The sequence below is a fragment of the Condylura cristata genome, unplaced genomic scaffold, assembly GCF_000260355.1.
Source record: "Condylura cristata isolate star-nosed mole 26May11 unplaced genomic scaffold, ConCri1.0 scaffold00006, whole genome shotgun sequence".
Classification (NCBI taxonomy): Eukaryota; Metazoa; Chordata; class Mammalia; order Eulipotyphla; family Talpidae; genus Condylura; species Condylura cristata.
Window position 1 is genome coordinate 28,547,960 of NW_004567107.1, and position 11,708 is coordinate 28,559,667.

An 11,708-nucleotide genomic window follows, 5' to 3' on the forward strand; every position below is an offset into this window, starting at 1 on the left:
ACTTTTCCCCTGAGTAGTTAGCCCATGAATGAGAGAAGGGGAAGCACACCCATAGTCTTTCAAGACCCGGAAGTGGCATTTAACATTTCTGGTTACATGTCTTTGGTCAGATGTTAGCCATATGTCTACACCTAAATGCAGTCTAGCGAGGCAGCCATGTATCCGGCCGTAGTCCCATTGACATGTGTGTTAGTTATCACTGCAGTATTCCCTGTTACAAATTACTCAAACCTGGTGGCTTTGACAACAAGCATTTATTTTTACCCTTACAGATTTACAAGTTGACTGCTTCAGCTGGCCTTAGCCATGTAGGGCTGGGAGCTTGATGTAGGCTTCAGCTTGAATGGCCATGGCGCCAGGCTGAGCGTTGGGCTCCGGCTTGGTCTGTATTATAGTTATTCTGGAAGGGGGTGATCCTTTCATGATAGAAAAGTAAAAAACATGAATGAGCAGAAATGGTGCCTCTGGAGACAGTCCAGAAGTGGAACACTGTCACTTTCATCGACATTCCTTTGGTCACAGCCAATCACACGACTGAGCCCAACATCAGCAGGGTGGGAGACATCCTCTGCCCGCGCCACTAGGGTCAGGCAAAGGTGCGGCTGGATAATTCTAACATGAGGATTACGTGAATAATTGAGGACAGTGATGCAACCTATACTCTATGAATGAAGGGGAGAATATATTTGGATAACTAGCTGGAAATCTCTGGTTAGAAAGCACATCTAATTTTTTTGTTTCATAGCATTCATAGAATTTTTTATAGCATACTGGGGATAAATGGAGGGATTTTGGGTCATCTACATGATACAAAGTAAAAAAAAACTCATTATATACTTACAATAAAGTATAAAGCATTAAGAATATTGAATATTGATTAGGAATTACCTTGTAAATAAAATATTTTCAATTTCTTTAGTGAGAAACTGATTTGCTTCTGTATTGAGATCTACTTTATATATGAAAATATACTCATTTAAAGTGTACACGACTTTTGACAAGGTGCTATGTAGCTTTTTTTAGATGTCAGATTTTATACTTGAAATGACTACTTTCAACTCCTGTGGACATTTCTTGTAATATAGTGATAGTAGATTGAACCATGTGAAATTGAAAATCTTAGGTCATTATTGGCCCACAAAAATGGCATTTTCATATGGTTCAACCTAATATAATCATACTTTGTCTAATCAAGTATTTAAAAATAAATATAGAATCTAAATTTCAATACACATGAATGTCAGAGTACTCATCTGAGCATTTAACTAATAACATTGACTAGGTGTCACATTTGAATCATTTAAATTTTACCTCATTAAATTAGGCATTTTGCTTTGATGCCAGAATGCTTGTTAAAACACAATCATGGGTCCTCCCTGGTGGTGCAACCGGTGAAAGCACAGCACTAAGAAGCTAAAGCCACTTCAGCATGAGTTTGATTCCCACCTCAGAGGTCACCCATATGGCACAATCAGACTTCTCCTGACCCAGCCGCTACTCCCCTCAGCAGTGTACTTCATCAGTCGGCCTGTTCTGTTCTCCATTCTGTCTCTGGTGAATCATCTTGCCACCCCCGCATCTCTAGCCTGTACCCCAGTTCTGTACACATAAATAAATCTTTAAAAATATATAATCACATAGACACACAAGTAAATACATGCATTTTATGCATTTTTAAATTAAAATAAATTTCAACCTAACTTCAAGTCCTTAAGCTTGCATTAGTAAGCAAACTATTTTAGCTAGTCTAGGAATATCCTTCAAAAAATTTGTGAGATTCATTTGTAAAATATCTTAATTTCAATTGCTGGAACTTGACAACTGTTACGTTGAATGCCAACTCACTGTGGTATGAAAAACAGTGTGTAGCACTCTGATCCCATGCACCTGAAAGCTGAAATCATTAGGAGTTTGTATTTGGCTGGATTTCCCCATTTTAGTTTCAGTATTCAGTTTTTAACTCAGTTCTATACAAACATTTATATAAGAGAGTTTCTTTTTGAATAACATGTGTGTCACTTGAATCTCAAGATAGCAGATAAAATTCACACTGAATATATCTGTCTGACATTGCAGCAAAATCATGAGTGCACAGTCACAATGTTTCATATTTCATATGAAATATAATCATATTTCATTAAAAGTCTTCATTTATTACCTCAAATAATGCATCTATAGTATTTTGATCTGGAACTTTGCTTGTGAAACAAATAGTATTCCTCCCAGCAGTTCTTTTTGGGCCTACTAATTAGTGTGATTAATTGACAGTTACTCATCACTGCATCTCCATCAGTCAGTAGGTAAACTTTTGAATTAGTGTGGTTTTTCCATTATATGAAATGTTGCATATTTCTGTTAATAGTATCAATCAATGGAAGGAAGTTCTTTTTTGTCTGTTTTTCTTTCAGTGGTCCTAGGGAGGTAGGTGACAGTTTCCATGCAGACAGATAAAAAGAACATTGTACTACATTGTGTGAGATGTAACTGTACCTATTCATAACTTTGTAACTAGCATTCTGTTATCACTAGCAATTTCATAAAAAAATTATTTCTTCTTAATATTTTTGTTGTATTCAGTTGCTTACAAATGATTGCTTCCCCCCTGTTTAGTAGGTAGGTATTTGACTTGAGGTGATGTACTTTGTGGGGTCATTGCCTCGTTTGCTAGTTTCAACAATGACGTCTAAACTGATTAAGAGAAGACTTATCAGGGCGGACATCCAAATGTGAGGTTTCTTTACAAATTCCTAATTATGACTCAACATCTATTTTTACTGCTGGGTTTGTCTTAGGAATCTAAGAGCCTTTAAAATTTAACTTAAAATCGCCATAAATAAATGTGTAAAAATAAATATAAAATATAAAATACTCAGTTGTACCAGAGGCTTTTATGGCTTCAGAAAATCTTTGGTCATTATATTTCTAGATCACATTCTTTCTTGAGAATTTATTTTAGAACAGATAGTTGGGGGAGATTTCTGAGAAGATGATGGAGTAGGAAGCTCCAGGAATCTTTCAAACAATCTAGATAATAGTTACATTGGCATCATTAGTTTGATGTCACTATTTTGGCACTCTGAAGCCTGTTGAAGTCACTTATCTTCATGGAAACTTGCACAGTAAATTGTAAAGTGCAGCTCATTGTGGTAAATTTCAGTTCTTAGCATAGTAACAACTCCCATCCTCACTCCCAACCCTGTCACCTGAGTCTTGCATCTGTTTCTGGAGCAGCTCTGTACACACTTGCAGCAGTCAGGACAGACAATACCTTGTCCTGGATGCATCATGCATTTGTTCTCTGACTGCTGACTGGTGCTGATTATTCTCAAGGTATAGGTAAAGAAAAGGGTGGTCATTGTTGCATCTTCTCATTCTTGCAAGCCTCTCCCCTTTTAGCTGAAGAGACTTTCAGGGATTGAAAGGGCCAGCACCCTTTTGTCCTCTCTCTTCATATATTTACTTTTTCTTCTTTTGGGAGCTAAAAATGAAAGACTATGGTATTTAAAAAGCAACTGTATTTATTGGGAACATTAGAAAATGACTGTGCTAGCCCTGAGAAAGGTGCAGATTCAGAAACCACATGAGAGAACTTTGTTTATGCCTCAAGCTGATGCTTGAAAAAGCATTTAACAGCATCAACAATATCAAACAGAAACAACAAAGAGACAAACATAACAAAACCCAGCAAGCTCTGTGTTGGGGGTGGGGAGTAGTGGAGAAAGGGATAGAAGAACCTAGTTCCAGATCTACCATGTTATTAGAATCAGATGTCTAGGTTTCAACAAAAACACAAAACATATACAAAGGAACAGGGAAGTATGGCCCAATACAATATATCATTGTAAAATACATTAACTGAAATGACAATTTCATTAGAGGAACTCAAGGGTGGAATTGAATAGGCAGAAGAAAGAACCAGTAAACTTGAAGATAGAATAATGGAGATTATTGAGTATGAAAGGGAGAAAGTAAAAGAATGGGGGAAGTTAATAGAGCTCATGAGACTTGGAGACCAACATAGGTACCATGAGAGTCCTAGAGGAGCAGAGAGAGAGAGAGGAAGGGTACAGAAGAAATATTTAAAAAAATATATGAAAAAATAATGGAGGAAAATCTCCTGAATTTGATAAAAGACATACATATAAGCATCCAAGAAGCTCAATGAAAATATAAATGAACTGAAAGAGCACACAGCAAAACATATCATCAAACTTTCAAAAGCTAAAGGCAAAAGAGAGACTCTTGACAGCATCAGGAAACAACTCAACATATACAAGGGATCTTCAAAAAGATTATTAGCAGATTTCTCACCAGAAACTTTGGTGAGACCAGCAGGCAGTGTGGCTGATATGTCCAAAAGGCAAAACAAAAACCCAAAAACAAAGCAAAACAAAACAAAAATAAACTGTTAACCAGGAATCCTATGTCTGAAAAAAATATCCTTCAAAATTAAGTTAGATGTTAAGACATTCCCAGCTAAAAAGTGAAGGTGTTCACTACTACTAGGTCTGCCCTGTGAAAAATGCTCAAAGGGATTACTGTGGGTGAAATGTAAGGCTACTAGGCAATAATCTGAAGTTGTATGACAATAATACCATTAGAGGGAAGTAAATGGAAAATTATAAAAGCTTTATTTACTATTGTTAACACTGTTTTGTAACATTTTTTTGGTTTCTACTGGATATCTGTTCTAATATACTGAAAGAAAATAAATATTAGTCTAAAAGCTAGTATTATTGTAACTGGTTTGTAATTCTAAAGTTTTTTTCTATAATAAGAGACTAGTGCATTAAAGAAAGTTATTGCTTTCTATTTTTGGGCACACGCTGCATAAAGATATAATTTTCTAATATGAACAACTGGAACAGGTAGGGACAAAGCTATCAAGGAGCAGAAATTCTGTATTTTTTAAAAATTAAGCTGGTACAGATTAAAATTAGAATTTTACAGTTTTCTGATGTTAAACATAATACTTATAGTAACAACAACAAAAAACAGCTATAGAATTTGCATGATCTCAGGTCAACAAACACATTTTACAAATTAAGGGACTAAAAGAAAAGAAGTTAGACCCAAAAGTAAGAGGAGGAGAGAAATAATAAAGATTGGAATAGATATGTGACATAAAAAACAGGAAACAATAGAGAAATCAGTGACATTGAAACTGACTTCAATGTCACTGATCAACAAAGTTGGTGAACCTTTAATTTTAGAAAAAAGAGAGAAGACTCAAATTACTGAAATAAAAAATAAGAGTGGGGGCATTACTGCTGATTCTATAGAAACAAGACTTATAAGACTGTACTATGAACAACTGCAAACCAAAAAATATTGGATAACCTAGATGAAATGGACAAATACTTCCAAACACAAGACCTACCAATGTTAAATAATGGGTAAATAGAGAGTTTGGATAGACCCATAATGAGTAAGGAGATTTAGTTGGGTAATCAAACATCTGTGACAAAGAAAAAACTCTAATCTGGCTCTTACATCTTTACAGGTAAATTCTACCAAACATTTAAAGAGTTGATACTAATGCTCCTCAATTTTATCCAGAGTATTAAAGAGGAATAAATACTTTTAAATTTACACTATGAGTCAAAGACACTGCAAGAAGAGAAAACTGAAGACCATCATTCCTTATGAACATTGAAGCAAAAATCTTAAAAAAATATTATCAAACTGAACTCAACAGTATATTAAAAGGCCACGATCAAGTAGAATTTATTATTGGAATGTAAGGATAATTCAAGATGTGAAAATTAATCACTGATAAACAAAATGAAAGAAAAAAATCCCATAGGACCATCTTAATTAGTGAAGAAAAAGCACTTGATAAAATTGAATACCCTGTCATTACAAAAACATACAACTAATTAGGCATAGGAGGAAACTGCCTTGACATAATAAACACCTTATATCAAAAGTCCATCGTGATCATTATACTCAGTAGTGAAAACCTGAAATCTTTCCCTCTACTATCAAGAGTAAGTCAAAGATATCAGTCTCTACCCTTGCCACATCTATTCAACATAGTTCTGGAAAGGTCTAACCAGGGCCATACAGGGCATTCCAATGGGACAGGTTGAAATAAAATCATCTTTATTTGCAGATGATATGACGTATATGTTGAAAACTTTAAAAATCCCACACAGCAAAAGAACTGTTACAATCTCTGCATTTATGAAACCCTGGTAAATGCTAGTATTTACTTCCTCCTGTCTTTGTCAAGTTCTCTCTGTTTCCTGGAAATGTGAGATAATAGTTTTGGGGTATTGAGCATGATGTATTGAGGTATTAGCTGTTTTGAAGCCAAAAGGTCGCTAAAATAAGGACGAACACATTGCTTTAAAATAACTGATCTCTGTTTACATACATATTAATAGTAGCAGCAACACCCCCTCTCCTACAAAGCCCAATCAAAAATGGGCATAAGAGCTAAGTAGACAGTTTTCCAAAGAAGAATTTGTAGAAGGCCATTAGGCATTTGAAAAAATGCTCATCATTACTTATCACCAGTGAAATGGAAATCAACACCAGAGTCAGACCCAATCTTATACCTGTATGATTGACTCATATCAAAAAGACCAGAAGCAAGTGTTGGCGAGGGAGTGGAGGAAAAAGAACTATTATATGTCGTTGGTGAGAATGTATATGGGTCCAGCCCCTGTAGAAAAGAGTATTATTACATATTAAAAATAGATCTATTAAATATTAAAAATACCCAGCAAGTTCACTCCCAGGTATCTCTGTGAAAAATGCAAAAACACTATAATTTGAAGGAATACGTGTACTCCTATGTCCATTGCAGCATTTTGTACAATCAGCAAATTATGGAAACTAAATGCCCACAGACAGAGGAGTGGATTCCCAAAATGTGGTGTATCTATATAGTAGAAAACTGTTCAGCCATAAAAAAGAGGAAATTTTACCATTTGCAACAACATAGGTAGAACTAGAGGGGTTATTCTAAGCAAAATAAGTCAGAAGGAGAAAGATAAATATCAGATGGTTTCACTCTGTGTGCAGTAAGTAAAACAAACGGTCAGAGAGAAAAGGAAAAAACACACTTAGATAGCTGACTGTAAAATTGAGGATGTCAAAGTGGGGAGGAAGGTGGAAAGCAAAATGGAGTATGGTGGGGACTATTGGATGTTGGGTGTGCTGCTTAATAGATATTTAAAGAGGTGTAATCCTCCACTTTTTACTCATATAGAGTATTGGAAACCAATGTTACCTTAGTAAAACAAACAAAAAACAATGGCCTTATGGCAGCCTTGGGAACAATAAACAGGAAGGATTTTAAAAAGCCACCATCCCTATAGAAATTAATCCTTTCTTAAAGATGGACACATAGCTTATGCCCTTGAATAATTTATGCAATTAATTTGAAATACCAAGATTAGTTTTTTAAAATTCCTAACCACTTACATTAACAGCAGAAACATACAATTTAGGGAATAACAAAAATTGGGAAGAGGCAACAACAGATGTATATTTGATTTCATGTAAAAAACTGACCTCATTCCTTAAACTGCTAAACATGGAGCTTCCATATGACCCAGCAATCCCACTCCTAGGTGGGATCTACCCAAAAGACACAAAACACTGATTCAAAAAGACACCTGCACCCTCATGTTTATTGCTGCTTTATTTACAATTGGAGAAACATGGAAACAGCCCAACTGCCCAAAAGTGGATGACTGGATTAAAAAGATGTGGTGTATATACACAAAGGAATATTACTCAGCAACCAACAAAAAAAATAAACACATGCCTTTTGAAGCAACATGGATGGAGCTGGAAGAGATCATGCTTACTGAAATAAGCCAGAAAGAAAAGGAAAAATACCGATGGTTTCACTCATAGCAGGACTATAACGGACAAGGAGAGAAAATAATAAAACTATTGAAAAGAAAAAAAAAACTGACCTCAAGATGATCTTAGATATGCCCTTTGGGTTGGGAGGAATTGTTCAACCCCTGTGAGGACAGTCCCATCACTGTCACTGTGTACAAGCTTATGGGGCTTCATGAAATACAGTCCTCTGTGGTCTTGTCTCATTCCAGCTTTAGAGGAGGACAGAACTAACACAGATAGACTCCCATTTGAAGTTGGAAAAAGAAATGAAGACTTTCCCAAGGCCACTTAATTGACCAGAAACTGCACCAAGAGTCAAATTCCCAGACCTCAACACCCATCTCCCTGTCAGGCCCTGCCTTAATTCCATCCCATTATTTAAATATTTATTTAAATATTTAAGAACAAAAATCAAGCTCTTAACTTTTAAAGGAAATATACTCCATCGTCCTAACTTGGAAAATAAAACAGTTTGGAGTCTTTCTAAGTCGATCCTGAGACTGTGACCTATCTGGTGTTATCGATCAACACTGGAGGAATCAGAAGCAGTTAGGGGGAGAAGTCCATAACAATGTGACTTCTCAGTCAACCCCATTGGGTGCAAAAGCTTTTATGCCCAGAATATGACAAGCACCCTTCCCGCACCCTCAGGATGGCGCCTGCCTTTGCATGAGGGGCTTGTGCAGCTGCAGTTGCTTCAACTGTTGAATAAGCTCCTTCTTTAACAGCTACTTCTCAATAACCACCTGTTCAGCTCCGGAGAGGGCGGCTAGTGAGAAACATCTTCTAATTTCTGGACTTGCAAGATCCCAAGTCCAACTTTTGTTCACCTGCCCCTCCCACAAATGCCTCGAACCACTGTGGACATGGCATGTAGCGACCAGAGTCACCGCGGGGAAGAGAGAGGGGTAGGATCCTTTAACCCCCAACACAGGAGGAGTGCACCAAATTCTGGTTCCTAGTACTGGAAGGTTGATGTAAAACGGACGGGGTACATCTGGAACCCTGGGAAACAGGAATGCAGGTGGAGCCTGGCTGGGTGCAGAACAAGCTGTCTAAGGGAGAGAGGGAAAATTGACCATTTAGCTCAGGTCTAAGGTACCACTAATCAAAGATCATCTTACTGAGATGCTGGGAGACAAAAAAAAAAAAAAAAAAAAAAAAGCTCAGATAAGATTCTGAATTTCTTAAGAGAAGGGGATTGTCTTCCGATTAATATTAAATAAAACAAAGACAACATCCCCATAACATCCGCAGAGATCGTTACTATTAGCAATATTCCTGGTGTAGCCGTGTCAGGGCCTCATTTTACTCTCAGGGGGTTCCACTCAGTCCAACCATCCTCTGGCGGCGGCGCACTCCTCCTCGATGGTGTGGGTCAGGATCTCTCTCCGTCCCCCCCCCCCCCAACACCTCCCCTCCGCCTTTCCCCCGCCAGCGACCAGGTCCCTGGGGCCCAAGGGAATAGGGGGTTTCGGGCGCTTGAGGGAGCTGGTCTGGACCTAGAGCGATCGCGGCCGGAGAGGGAGGAGGCAGCCGGGCCCAGCCTGACGCAGCGGCGGCCGAGGCAGAGCAGGCCACCGCCCGGGCGCTTGGCCACAACCGCCAGCCGCGCCTTCGCCTCACCTTCCCGCGGCTCAGCGCGCGTGGGAGTGAATGCGTCGCGCCCCGGCTGGGGGTCACCCGCTCCGAGCATCCTCGGAACCCGAGCCCAGGCGGAGGGAGGCGCAGGAGCGCGCGCCACGCGCGGAGGCGGAGAAAGGAGCGGTTGAGGCGGAGGCTAGGGAGGAGGAGGGCGAGAGGGAGGGACCCGCCCGCCGCGCCCCGGCAGCCCGGCATGTGTGGCCACAGGCGCCCGTCGCCGCCGCTGTCCCGGGGCTGAGCCGCGCCTGGGGATCTGGGACGGTGCGTGAGCGAGGGTGTGTGTCCGCCCCGGCCAGCTCCGAGCCGGCCCGAGCCTCCCGCTTGCTCCCCGGGCCGCGGTGCATGTTCGCCTCCTGCCACTGTGTGCCGAGAGGGAGGAGAACCATGAAAATGATCCACTTTCGGAGCTCCAGCATTAAATCACTCAACCAGGAGATGAAATGCACCATCCGGCTGCTGGACGACTCGGAGATCTCATGCCACATCCAGGTGCCGGAGACGTGGGGCTCGGGCGCGGGGCGCGTGCGGCCAGCTAGGGGCCCTCTGCGGGTGGGCGTGCGCGAACTGGGTCGAAAACCCGCCCCGGGCCCTGCTGGCAAGCTAGATTTCGCTTCCTTCCCCTCAGGCAGGGAGCTCTGTCCAGGCTTGGAGCACTGTGCCTCGCAGGCGGCAGGTGCACACTATCCGCGCCCCGACCCCGACCTCTGGATGCCAGCTGTGCGCGCAGCTCGCGGCTCCCAGGCTAGGGGCGCGGGACAGCTCCCTGCTGGGGGACTCTGATCTGCCCATCTTCTTAACCCCGCCAGGAAATGGGAGCTCCCGGAGCAGAGAGGGCACCCACCAGCATGTCTCCGACTCCTTCCTCCACGTGGGGAAGGCTGGTTCACTCATTTTTCTCTTGAGTTGGTGCCCTCGGCCCCAGGGACCCGTTTTCGCTCTCTGTCGCCCCCCTACCCGTGCCCTTTACTTCTCGTGGGGCGGTGGCGAAGTTTCCTGGGAGTAAGAGGCCGGGCATTACCCGGCTGTAGCCTGGAGAGATGGGGTGCGCTCTGCGCGGAACTGGAACTACCTCCAAGGAATCGTGTGAAAGCTGAGTGTTTCAGAAGACAGGAAAAGGCTGTAAGGTCGGCAGAGAGGTGGCCTTGCAGGTTTGGCTATTTATGAAAAAGCTCCCTTGGAATATAATTTTTGGACTCTCATTCTCATCCAACTTGGGGAAGACCAGAGTTCCTTAGGTACAGACAGCTTTGTTGACAACCTATCGTTGGTACTGAGTACCTTTGGGCTTACTTGTAGCAGATCGTGTGTGAGCTGCAAGGGTGTGTGTGTGTGTTTCTGCTTTCCACGCATATCTGACCCACTAGGCATGGACACCTGGAAAAGTCATGTCAGGGCTCAGCATTATTAGTTTCTGACGTTTACACTTATTTATCTATGCGATTTCTTCTTCTTATCTGAGTTTTCAGGCTCCAGGACAGCTGTTTTTAAAATAAAGGCATCTTATTCACTGGGTGAGAGATGAATGGGGCAGCGTATCCCATTGGCAGGAATCTGTCTCCAGGCTGCATTAAGCAAGCAAGAATGAATGAAGGGCTCCCTCTTCCTCCTCCCCACCAACACGGTTTTTTTTTTTTTTTCTTTCCTTGTTTGTTTTGGCTTTTTTAGTTGGCTGGTTAATGGGAGTTTGTGAAAAGGAGAACTATGGCAACTAATTTGTAAACTTGGCAGAGGACAAGTTTACAAGGCAGGAATGTGGTGCCCCACGATCTCCCAGAAAGAGGATTCTCATTGAATTTTCTGGTGGATTTTGAATTAATTCTGAGCTATGCATTGCTGCTCACTTAATAACAAAAGGATTAACAGGATAGCCAGATTTCTGGCTGCCATAAGGATTGCACATAAACGTTTAGGTGTACTGTCTTGTGATCTAGACAGAGTCGTTTGTGTGCTAGCTTTGAGTGGATGTATAGGTCCTTTAGCTCCTACTGAATGTGGAGGTAGGAGGGCCCAGCAGCACAAAGTGGGGCCTTGAGTTCTCTTCTGCTCTTTTTTTTTTTTTTTAAAGATTTATTTATTTGTACATACAGAGCGGGGGTACAGGCCAGAGGCGGCGAGAGGCTTCACCAGAGACAGAGTGGGGAGCAGAACAGGCAGATCGAGGAAGTACACTGCTGAGGGGAGCAGTGGGCGGGTCAGGAGAG

At 41.2% G+C, this 11,708-nt stretch overlaps 1 protein-coding gene across 3 annotated transcripts in view; it reads left to right on the forward strand.

The window, feature by feature from the left end:
* The first annotated feature begins 9,653 nt into the window (after positions 1–9,653).
* The window catches only part of FRMD3 (FERM domain containing 3), a 228,837-nt gene continuing 226,782 nt past the window's right edge, over positions 9,654–11,708 (forward strand). Inside the window, exon 1 of one of the 3 annotated variants that reach the window (XM_004677541.2) lies at positions 9,654–9,996. In XM_004677541.2, the coding sequence (XP_004677598.1) occupies positions 9,850–9,996 (147 nt within the window). In that variant the 5' untranslated portion in view covers positions 9,654–9,849. The remainder of the gene's footprint in view (positions 9,997–11,708) is intronic. The other 2 variants (XM_004677542.2, XM_012721457.1) reach the window with 2 other exon arrangements.